The sequence below is a fragment of the Sparus aurata genome, chromosome 13 (genome assembly GCF_900880675.1).
Source record: "Sparus aurata chromosome 13, fSpaAur1.1, whole genome shotgun sequence".
Taxonomy (NCBI): Eukaryota; Metazoa; Chordata; class Actinopteri; order Spariformes; family Sparidae; genus Sparus; species Sparus aurata.
This window is the reverse complement of record NC_044199.1, coordinates 2,823,950-2,836,591: the sequence shown is the minus strand read 5'-3', so window position 1 is coordinate 2,836,591 and position 12,642 is coordinate 2,823,950. Positions and strand designations below refer to the sequence as shown.

The 12,642-nt window shown below is 43.6% G+C and overlaps 1 protein-coding gene across 4 annotated transcripts in view; it reads left to right on the top strand.

Annotated features, from left to right (window-relative positions):
* Positions 1–12,642, top strand: part of LOC115594512 (actin-binding LIM protein 3-like) — a 60,328-nt gene that overhangs the window by 20,069 nt on the left and 27,617 nt on the right. For all 4 annotated transcript variants that reach the window (XR_003986504.1, XR_003986503.1, XM_030438622.1 and 1 more), the window contains exons 3-5: positions 5,409–5,592; positions 9,794–9,906; positions 10,673–10,799. Coding sequence is in view for 2 of the 4 variants with exons in the window: in XM_030438622.1 (XP_030294482.1) it covers positions 5,409–5,592; positions 9,794–9,906; positions 10,673–10,799 (424 nt within the window). In the remaining 2 variants the exon portion in view is untranslated. The remainder of the gene's footprint in view (positions 1–5,408; positions 5,593–9,793; positions 9,907–10,672; positions 10,800–12,642) is intronic.

The window sequence follows — 12,642 nt, the reverse complement described above, 5'->3', positions numbered from 1 at the left end:
CCTGTCCGGTTCTGACTCAGCAGAACACAGACTAAATATAGAACACCTTCTGAGGTTGGGCCAACAGGTGGGTCAGGGTGACCTCACGTGGAGGTCATATAAGGTCGCTCTCGTCTGGCACGGAAGCGACTGACTGACTGAAGTCTCTGAAAATTAAGCTGCCGTCAGCAAGTTCAAGAGGCAGCGGGAAGATTTGTCCCGACTGTCCCCGAAAGACGGAAATGTCAAGTGACAGAAAGGAATAATGGATGTTAGCAGGCCGGCTCTAACTCACTTAGATTTCAGGAGTTGGCATTTCCTGCCTCCGTTATAATTACACTGTAAATCTGCAAAATGAAAAACCTTTAGCCAAATGAAATCAGGCTCAGACGCACTCTGAATGTGGATCCTGACAGGTTGAATGGTTTTAAGTGGAGTTTCTCTCTGAACTGTGGCCTCACGCTCATCGTACAGAGACTGTCGGCCTCCTTAAATACGACCGGATCCAAACATGATCAGTTTCTGATGACAAGCATGGCTTTCTGCAGTTGTGCACTTAAAAATAACAACCCATGACATTTCGGATAAATCAGTTTCCATTTCCTTTACAAGAGAAACCCTCAACATGATATCTGCTGAGCTTTGCTCGTTGTTCATCCTTATTAGGAGCAAAGTTTCAGTACAGAGACCTGAAATAGGTTAAAGTCAATCTGATGAAGACACACTGACAGCAAAGCAAAGACTGAAGCAATGCAAGCAGCTCTGTGAAGCGACATAGCTGTGATGCTAACGTCAGAATGCTAACATGCTCACAAACACTGAATTTAATTTAATTAATTATTTAATTTAATAAAGTATGCTTTCTTCTTCTTCTTCTTCTTCTTCTTCTTCTTCTTCCTTCAAAAAGCAGCTTAAGTTGAGTTCAGTTGATGCTTGTAAGAACATTATCTCAGAACATTATCTATCACTCATTCTGTTTGGTTCTGGTCATGAGGTTATGAGTAAAAGCTTTTAGGACACATTAACCATGACCCGATGTGCAACATCAAACACGATTATTACAAGTTCTCCTGCGAGGAACGAGAACGTCTGCATGAAATTAATTTATTGTCATCCACCCAATAGTTGTTGTTGAGACATTTAATTTAACACCACAAAGGTAAACTTTGAGTAAAAGTGGTGGACTGACGTTGTCATCCCCGGAGCGACGCAGTCAGCGTGGCTAATAAGATTAGCCTTAAAGAAAAACCATGACGACTCTTCAGGGAGGAGAACAAAAAGCTATACGCACAGTGTGAGTGTCCAAACATGGATCGTATTCTGGGAGGACGGTTATCGAAAATGTCCTGCGGTCTGAAATCCAAATATACCCGAGGTCCCTGCGGAGAGGCCGAGCCTCGACAGCTCCCGCTCCTTCCTGCTCTCCTCCACATCTTAATAGCTTTCCATTTAGACCGCGATGAACGTGTGAACGCTGTCAGCCGGGTGAGAACAGACGAGACGGACCCGGCTACGATCCACAAGTGTGTCGGAAACAGAGAACAAGAGTTTATCTGCTGTATCTCCATCTTTAGTGAATCCTTATCCCTCAAATTCGTTCACATTCAGTGTCTTTGAGTCCTTTGGCTGACCTGTTGGACTGTTTACTGAACAACAAATAGATGTCATGTACTCGTGTGTGTGTTCTGGTGTGTGTAGAGCACATACAGCGAGTGTGTCAGTGTGTTCGCTGTTCTACTGTGAGCAGCTGTAGTCTGAGAAAGGTCAGGCTGGCATTTTAAAGTTGTGCGACAGCAGCTTTGCCATGACAAGAATATCGTATCAGAGCCAGAGGAGGCGCGGAAACAACAACACTGTAGTAGAATGTTGTCCTAGTTTTTCTTTCCTATATGAATAAATTCACTTCAGCATCTTCAGAGTAACTTGTGAAAAACAGAACGTACGTATCGGCTGATATTCACCTTGCTGACTGTTAAATAAGTTGACATTCATTGATGCAGTCAGTGTTCAGCTGTTGTGTCACATCATATTCATGAGCTGTGACATCTCTGCCGTCAGTTTGTAAAGATTGTTAAGTACTGAAATATTCTCCTCATTGATTAGCTGTGCGCTCGACTCAAAGGGCTTTTGAAGCCGTCGCATTTCAATGAAATCCTTTTTTTTCACGGTTTCAAGGTTTTACTAAAGGCTGTTTCAAAGATGGAGTGAATCACTGAATGACTTCCACAAAGTCTGTTTGTTTTTTAAAACACATATTTTGTTCTGTGTCGTGCAGGTCAGTTACTACAGTGTGAGTACAGGCAGGATTGTGGAGGAGGTCTCTGCTGGTTTCAGTGTTTTCATGGAGGAATCCAGCAAAAACTAAACTATGACTATGGATTTACGTCTCAGCAGGATTTAAAAACACGTCCGTGTGCTCAGATACTTTGACGCCGTCTTCAAAAGTCTCTCTGAAGAGATCAGATCCCTGCAGGTGTCAGATCTTTACCCCAACTTTAAAACTTCTGAATGTTTCAGGGCCAAAACACACTTGTTGATCTGCGGCTGCATTATGAACCGTCCGGACGTCTCAGCTGGTCGGCTTCCCGTCTCCAGAGTCCAACCTGAACGCTGAGCAGCAGTACTTAGTTTTAATGTTCCTCACACGTGAACAACAAGTCCGCTCGCATCTCTCCAAACACGCCTTTTATGTTTTTCTCTTTATGTCTTTCTGTCTAAAGTAAAGTGCTCTAAATGGCCTCGTTGTTAAAGATGCTGTAAACTACGCAGTAATCTTCCTGAGCTGTTTACAGTCATGTGGCCAGTTAGAGGATATAATGTTACTGCAGGCTGTAAACAGCACGAGCATGTTAATATCTGCACCATATCACAAGATTATCTTTTTAAGAGGCAATAGAAAGTTACCTGGACAAGATTCATGATCTTTGGGTTTAATGAAAGCCTTTTAAAGCTTTTCTCTCTCCATGTAAATCAAGTGATTCATGTGTTTGGTGCCAGAGTTACATCTGGAGATCTGTGAGAAGGAATACAGCTCACTTAAATGTTGCTTTACTGTCTTTATGTCCTCAGACGGGCTCTGCGTTCTCTCTCTCTCTGTCTGAGCCACTTAACACGCTGGCTCGGATCAGCGCAGATCCATTCACTCCACCGGGTTTAGAGCCATTAGCTTAATTAGAGAGCAGACATTCAATTCACTGTCAGATATCCTGATCCGCTGGCTGCCTCTCAGATGTCTAACTTACAGAACATCCAGGTCGTATCGCGGCGCCGCTCTGCAGTTTAAACCTCCGCTGGCTGGGCCGGCACAACACGGCTTACATCACAGTGACAGATATGTGTTAACATGAGGCTTGGTGGTGGCCCCTGAATGGCACATGATGAGATACGGGCAGTAAAGCTTTACAGACGGAAGGTGAGAGTTATTCTCTGGAGCGAATCACCGCTCAGCTGCTTTTTAACCGTCGAACCGACGAGCTCAGCACAGCCGGACCAGAAGCAATCATTTGGCTGAAGGACTTTGCATTTGCTAAATAAAAGCCATACATCATGCTGACAGTATATAGAGTCAACACAGTGTGTGTGTGTGTGTGTGTGTGTGTGTGTGTGTGTGTGTGTGTGTGTGTGTGTGTGTGTGTGTGTGTACTCGCGGGTCTCTTTGCCTGGACATGCATCTATCACACAACACCGCCTCCACAGATACACAAGAGTATTTATGGTGTGTAAACATGATGCTGTCATATATAACTGCACACATCCTGTATGTTCTTTTACACACACACACACACACACACACACACACTGTAAAAAGACAGATTAGATGATTACTGGTGTAATTCCCAAAACCAGATTAGTGTATTAACCCTTTAGAGGTCAGAAAAGGACAACAGATTGGACTCTCAACAACCCCAAACCCCCCCACACACACACACACACACACACACACACACACACACAGGCACGAACACGCACACGCACACGCACACACACACACGCACACACACACACAGAAGGTGAAAACGCAACACTAAACTAAATTGCAGCACCAGATTGTGGGATATAAAACACGCTGATCACATGTGTTGGTTTAATTACAGACTAATGAAATATTCAGATGTTTGCATTCACACCACACGGTCACTGCTACAGATCACTGAGAATTTAAAGGAGCAGTTCATCCAAAAAACACAAACACAAAAACATTTCTGGAGCTTCACAACAAAACAGCGCTGCAGAAACTGAACAAACGCAGCATAAAGCGGCTCCATGAAGCTCGTCCGTCACAAACCCAGAGATGCCAGATAGTTTGTTTACACCTTTGTGCACGTGCTGCAGGTGTGCTGTGCGTTCATGCTTTTAGTTTAGCATCTACACTTAAGTTTGAAATAAGCGCTTCAGAATAACTGGATTACGCTGGATGAGGCGTCTGGAGCCAAGTTCCCTTCCACTGTTTAGCAGAAAGCTTCAGCTCTGCTAAGATAATGACACAGTGTTCATGTTTGGGTGACCTTTTCCTTCAAAGGAACATAATCCCTTTAGTCTCTAGTCCGACTCAGTGGATCTGTTGGTTTTAAAGTCTGTTGCTGGTCGCCTTCTTCCCTCTTCCTCCCTTCTGCTGTCTGTGTTTACTGTTTTCAAAAGCGTCAGACAAATTCTAAGCTAATAACCTAAATGCTGAAACTGGCAAGTTGCTCTGACATTAGCCTGTTTGCAGAGCTTTTGTTATCCCGTGTCCCAGAAGGAGAATTGGTGCAGCCAGACCTTTTTCTCCAGCGCTTACACAGCATGGTGGAAATAAGTCTGGCTATGTAAGACTACTTAGTCTCTTGAACTCTTCTCATGCTCCCGTAGGTGTTCAGTTGATCCACGTCTTTTCCATCCTAGTGAAACCGTTCAATGACCCCTCGTGCCCTGAATGAAGCATCTACATTTGAAGGCTGATTACGTCACAACGCCACGCGAAGGCTGTCCCAGTCTGAAGCCTCCCACAAATGCGGCCATCTTTTCCCTGTTTTTGGATGCACCTCTACGATCCTTCATGGCCTCACATATCCCAAGATTCTTTGCGAACCCAAAAAAGAAGAAAGAAAGAGAGAAAATGGCGATATCACGTTACGTAGATCGTCACTTTCGCGGCCTGGACGGCAGAAATGTGACGTAAGGGTAAAACATCTGGTGACGCAACCAGGAAATGCTCCAGAGGCTAGACCGTCACATTTAACAACAGCTGACGAGGTTAACAAGGTCTCTCTGAAGGACTCGCCTTCACAGACCACAAAGGCCGAGTCCTTCAGAGGATGCAGACCCTGAACTGAGACACAGCATTCACTCATGTCTTCACTTTAATCTGTCTCTACAGTTTTCTCTGTTTGATCTCTTATTTCTGAGCAGTAAAATGAGCTGATTCAGTGTTTCCTCTCCGTCTCTTGCAGTGTGCGGCTGTGATCTGGTGCACTCGGGTTTCTTCCACCACTCTGGCGAGTACATCTGCACGGAGGACTACCAGCGGCTCCACGGGACCCAGTGTGACAGCTGCGATCAGTACATAACCGGAGAGGTGGTGTCGGCCCTGGGGAGGACGTACCACCCGCACTGCTTCGTCTGCAGCATCTGCAGGTGAGGAGGAAGCTTTCATCATTTTATCCTGTGAAGTCAGGAATAGAAATGAAAGAATACAATATATTTTTAAAGATGTACGGGTGTTATTGGAGTGTTATTTCAGATTTTGAATACCAGTGTTTACAGCTCGACCTGTTGCGTCCTCACACTGTGGTAACAACGACTTTACAGTTACTGTTCACAGCTTCTTGCACACCACAGGTGGCCCTTTACAATTAAAATGCGGTGACATATGTTATTAGCACTGTGGGTCATTAACTTCCTGTTTCTCACTAACCAGGTCCGTAATGAAACTACTGAGGAATCACTGCAGGAGGTGCTTTAATTTATGTTCTACAGCCAAACTGCTGCAGCTAATTAAAAGCTACAAATCAAGGTTTTTCTAGGTTCATTATAAAGTGTTTCACTGAAAGATAAAACATGAAGGATCAGCTGCCATTAATGTTTTTCCTACATAATGCCTACGTTACTTACTGTCGCCTCTCCGGTCAGTTTTCTCTTCATGCGATCTGTTTTCTCGGTCAGCAGTGGCTTTACGATTTTTCCACACGAGATTTCGTTGTCATAACAGCAGGTGAGCTTCTTAATTACAACAGCCAGGAGTATTAGTACAAAGCAACAGCATCACAATCAGTGTATTACAGTTTTTATTGATTGCTTTGATGCAGCAGTCAACTCAAACTCCACATTTTCAAAACAGTTAACACACAGGCTGAAACAGTGGCACGCATGGTCAAAATGACTCATTTTGTTTGCAAAAGGCTCTAACCGTGCCAAAACATTTAAAATATGCAACAAAAGCTAATTTTGCCTTCAAACAACACAACTTGCAAACAAGTGTATGAGCTCTTCCAATCAACCATTACACAGTGGACAACAAAATACAAAATACAGCACTCAGTGTGAATCGGTGCACCATTGCTTGTCATTGTGGCCTATTACTGTCGCAGCTTTCATGCCATTTGTTGTCAAATTTGCCATCTTGGAAAGAATTGAATCCAGACTCAGAAATGCTTTGATGCATTTTTTTATTCCATTGATTCTTTTTTTCGAACTGTGGCTGAAAACTGAAATACTGTAAATATTACACAAAATACATAAAAACCAAAATAAAATCTATTAGAGTGTAAGAAAATAAGAAAGCTGGTAGCCACTATTGATACTCAGGCTCTTCTGTCTTGACGATGGGGCCACATGGCCTCACTACATCACATTCATTATCCTCTCTTGCAATGAACCAAGGGAAAAATCTTCTTGCATGCCATCCAACCTTGACATTCCTCTGCACCTATTTCTCACTCTCATCTGCCTTAGACCTCTTCAATCCATGTTGGAAAAGAACAACACAACCGCTGCACTTTTTAAGGCCTGCAGACTGATTGCTCATTGAAGATTTGTGTTTAGGAGTGTCAAACAGGTGCTTTAATGATTTCATACTGATGTAGGTAGTTTCTAATAGTTTGGAACAGATGGTTTCTGTTTGGTTACCATAGCTAAAACAATGGAGTTTGGACTGCTTGAATGACATCCGTGTTAACTGTTCTGCAAAAGGGTGAGGAAAATGTGTCAATCCAATGAGAAAGGGTTAACACATCTGCAAGAGGTGTCTTGTGCTCTGCTGAGACAGTGATGATGAAAACCGAGTGGATCCCAGTTTGTTTAAACAGGTCAAAGCAATCAATAAAAACTGTAACAGGAGGGAGGTGAGAGCAGAGAGTCTGCAGTGTGATTGACAGCAGACAGGAGGAGGAAGAACGAGGGCAGGTCTCGTTAATCGATCACAGATGGCCTCCTTCTTGCCTTTAAAAAATATATGAAATGCTAACATGAGTCATCAGTATCCCTCGGCAGACTGCCCAGGTATGACATCACACGGTCATTTTCTCAGACTTTAGAAAGACATTCTACAATTTTCACAGGATATATGTATTTATATATTTATATATAAAGTGAGGGGTGCCATAGGATCATTTTTACAATATTTGATACGCTCAGTGTCTGCTGTAGTTGGCAGGTCTCTCTTATTTATCATGTATTATGTAAATGTAGTTCTGGCTTCAGTTCAGTTCACTCAGTTCTGGACTGGACGTGATGAAACGGACTGTAAATGAAGTGAGACTGCTGAGCAGCACCGTAAATATTTAAAAGGCTAACTGACTGTCATTCAGAGCGCTGGATGTAAAGACAGATCATTAGCTTTTGGTTTGCTTATGGTGAGTGTGTGTGTGTGTGTGTGTGTGTGTGTGTGTGTGTGTGTGTGTGTGTGTGTGTGTGTGTGTCCACTGGATAATAACAGACTGTACTCAGATTACGAATGAAGCTTGTTCATTTTGGAAGTTGCTTTGTCAGCATATTGAATCCTCTGAAAAGAGTTTTTCTCACATCGACCAGTCTGAATGTGTGCATAGACTCTCAAACTCTAACCAGACAGAAAAAAAACATATTGGCTGAGCAGTATACTGAAAATAATGCTTCATCATCACCAATTTGGTCTTTCAGAATACAATGTGAGAGGGTAGCTACACTCCGGACGTGCGATTGGAGGGATATCAAACAGTCAGTTTGGCATGCAGCATTGTTTCTTGTCATGAAAGGGATATTCCGGTGTAAATTTAATCCATGGTCTAAATCACAGTGAAACTGTGTTAGACTCCCTCTCGAGAGATCAAGTTAGCAGACTGCTAATTTACAGAGTTTTATCAACCTCAGAAACGACCGCACGACAACAATACACTGCAGTAAATGGATCCAAATATAAACCGCCACCAAAAAGCCACAAATAATGCTCAGAACAGCACCAAACTTCAGCAACAGTACAAATAGGGTCTCAGCACATAGTCCGGGGCATCTAACCTCCGCTAGCTTAGCAGGATTTCTATTGGGAAGCTAAAAACAGATTTCAACTCTCCTCCATCAGCTTCCGGGTCGGGGAAGTCCCGACGCGACGATTACCGAGTGCGGTTAGAAATGCTCAATTCCGTTCTTTTCCCTGTCCGCTCTCGATAATAACTTTTATAAACTGGCAGGTAAGACACACATGATCTTTGATTGCTTTTCCATGGAGTCATAATCATACATTTTCATCCATGAGCCACGGAACTCTACTGCACTCGGTAATCGACTCGTCGGGACTTCCCGTCAACAGGAAGCTGCTGCAGAAGTGTGGTAAATTTAGTCAGCTTTTCAATAGAAATCCAGCTAAGCTAGCGGAGGTTAGATGCCCCGGACTATGTGCTGAGACCCTATTTGTACTGTTGCTGAAGTTTGGTGCTGTTCTGAGCATTATTTGTGGCTTTTTGGTGGCGGTTTATATTTGGATCCATTTACTGCAGTGTATTGTTGTCGTGCGGTCGTTTCTGAGGTTGATAAAACTCCGTAAATTAGCGGTCTGCTAACTTGATCTCTCGAGAGGGAGTCTAACACAGTTTCACGGTGATTTAGACCATGGATTAAACTTACACCGGAATATCCCTTTAAGTAAATCTTTCTCTGTTTTCCTACTCCAGCTGAATCTGTTTACTTTGCACTCAACTTCTGTATCTTGGCAGAGATGGTTTATCATCATCACCACACCTGATCTCACTCCACAGGTCCTTTACTGACAGAATATAAACACTAGAACCTTCACAAAATACTTACCGAGCTCATGAAATACAGGACGCTCCCAAGAAACGTTGAACTGTGTTTCTGAGGTGACAGTGAGTTAGAGTCGTGGTATTTTCTCTGCTGTGGTGTGAATACACATTACAGTATAAAATGAAAAAGAATTTGCTTTAACCAAAGAATCACAGAAGCTCACCTTTGCCCTCACACAGCTCAACCCTCCGGCCAAAACACATTTATAGCACAGTACTGTAAGTCTTATTTTCCTCTGCTTTCTCTCTTTACAATCCTGCCTTCTCCTTTCCATCATCTGAGGTTTGCTGTAAAAATATCATTGCACATTGTCAGAACTTCTGCAAACAAATCAGAAGCTATCTGCACAGACAGACCCTGTCACTGAACAGGTGAAGTGAAATACATGTTTTGTTGTGATTCGGGTGAACTAGAGTTTCTACGAAGTCATATCTTTACTGAAATGCTTCTGTGTGTGTGTGTGTGTGTGTGTGTGTGTGTGTGTGTGTGTGTGTGTGTGTGTGTGTGTGTGTGTGTGTGTGTGTGTGTGTGTGTGGGTGTGTGTGTGTGTGTGTGTTCTCAGGAGCCCGTTCCCGATCGGAGACAGGGTGACCTTCTGTGGGAAGAAGTGTGTGTGTCAGCAGTGCTCACACTCTCTGAGCAGCAACAAGCCCGTCAAGGTCCACGGGCCGAGCTGTAAGAAACAAACACACACACACACACACACACACACACACACACACTTACACACAAACACAAGCAACCTGCACCAGATCGTGCTGTACATTGTGTATAATGTGACGTTTGTAGGGAGAAATGTGTGAGGAGCCGTGCACTTAATAATGCATGAAGTGAGTTTGTTATATTTGATAACTTATTATTGCAGATGTTGTATATTCTGCAGGGTTTGGAGATTTACCTGGAATAAGCATCATTTTAGCAGCGAATTGAGAGAGTAAAGGTCTCATTTCCCTTCTGTTACACAAGAAACTGCTGAAAAATAGTATTTCATGCGATTTATTGACAGTCAGAATAATAAAGCAACAGTATTTTCCCGTTAGCTACGAACACCTGCCTTCCGGCCAAAGCCAGGATCATCTGTGGTGGCGATCTTTAGCCTGCTGACATTTAATTAAAATGAACCATCTCAATCTCTGTGATTCATCGGGCATGTCCGACCTCCAGGTGAAACTAAAAACACCAGGAGACTCGTGCTGTCCACCTGCTGAATGCTGCAAAACATGGCCTCATTCCCTGCAGCCATACACCCACACACACACACACACACACACACACACACACACACACACACAGAAGGTGGCCCGCTGCTCCAGGTAGTCCTGTAACCTGGTTCTGGTAGCTCCATCTGGCAAGGACAGTGTGACTCTCACGACGCTGAGCGAGGAGGGATGATAGATGCGCCGGTGCTCAGATGTCCTGTTTCTCCTCTCGCCTCCTCCAGACTGCGCCGGCTGTGGCGAGGAGATCAAACAGGGCCAGTCTCTGCTGGCGCTGGAGCGTCAGTGGCACGTCAGCTGCTTTAAATGTCGGACGTGTGGCTGCACGCTCACCGGAGAGTACATCAGCAAGTAGGTGACTCCTTTATGTGTGCAGAATCAAAGATATTCTCCAGTGATGGACAGTTTCCTCTTTCTGAAGCTGAAGCTCTGTAAACAACTTGTGTTAAAGGGCCAGTTCACCCCAAAATGAAAGGTACTTCTTTTCCCCTGTAGCGCTTTTTATCCATCTGGATTGTTTTGTTGTGAGCTGCCAAGTTTTGGACTTATCGGGCTGATGGTAGCAAAAGGTTAGAATAACATCAACCAAGACCGAGAGTGGGAAAAGCTCACTTATCTCCATCAAAGTGCTTTAACAACTCGCTAATGAATCACCTGAAGATGTCCATGAGGTTGTCGTTGTGTCACTTGATGTTCTGCTGCTCATGATGAGGTTTAAAGGGATATTCCGGTGTAAGTTTAATCCATGGTCTAAATCACCGTGAAACTGTGTTAGACTCCCTCTCGAGAGATCAAGTTAGCAGACCGCTAATTTACGGAGTTTTATCAACCTCAGAAACGACAGCACGACAACAATACACTGCAGTAAATAGATCCAAATATAAACCGCCACCAAAAAGCCACAAATAATGCTCAGAACAGCACCAAACTTCAGCAACAGTACAAATAGGGTCTCAGCACATAGTCCGGGGCATCTAACCTCCGCTAGCTTAGCTGGATTTCTATTGGGAAGCTAAAAACAGATTTCAACTCTCCTCCATCAGCTTCCGGGTCGGGGAAGTCCCGACGCGACGATTACCGAGTGCGGTTAGAAACGCTCAATTCCGTTCTTTTCCCTGTACACTCTCGATAATAACTGTTATAAACTGTCAGGTAAGACACATATTGAACTTTGATTGCTTTTCCATGGAGTCATAATCATACATTTTCATCCATGAGCCGCGGAACTCTACTGCACTCGGTAATCGACTCGTCGGGACTTCCCGTCAACAGGAAGCTGCTGCAGAAGAGTGGTAAATATAGTCAGCTTTTCAGTAGAAATCCAGCTAAGCTAGCGGAGGTTAGATGCCCCGGACTATGTGCTGAGACCCTATTTGTACTGTTGCTGAAGTTTGGTGCTGTTCTGAGCATTATTTGTGGCTTTTTGGTGGCGGTTTATATTTGGATCCATTTACTGCAGTGTATTGCTGTCGTGCGGTCGTTTCTGAGGTTGATAAAACTCCGTAAATTAGCGGTCTGCTAACTTGATCTCTCGAGAGGGAGTCTAACACAGTTTCACGGTGTGTTAGACCATGGATTAAATTTACACCGGAATATCCCTTTAACTCTCCATTAAGGAGGGTGTGGCTGGCTGCAGGCGTGCTAACATCAGTTCTCAGGCTGTCTACACTCTGAAGAAGTGCTCTCAAGTATAAACATCTGGTTCCCTTACGAGGACAGAGTTCAGCGCCCAACTCTAACGATTGGTGGGCGTAACTAGGTAGAAACACAATAGTTCTGACATGAATCTGCTCACAACGAAGTCGATGGATTATCTTGAGTAACGATGTCCAAAAAACGACAATGATATTGAGTTTTTCAAACAAATGGGTTTTCAATTTACTCCATTATATTCAAGAAGAAGCAGACATCTCTTCTCTACGGCCAAGGAGGAATATGCATTTCAGGGTGAACTGTCCCTTTAAGACATGAAGCCCCCTTATTTTTATTCTCTTATTCTGGCAAGCCAAGTAGGATTTTCCCACCAGCTGTACTCTGTATATAAATTACATTTTCATTTGCCGAACAAGTCTTTAATCAACCAGAAGACACCAACAGTATTTATGTAATGTTTATACTTGGAAGTCACGATGGAAGATCTTTAAAAAAAACAATGTGTTACAGGATAAATAACAGTGGAACAGTTGCACAAAGC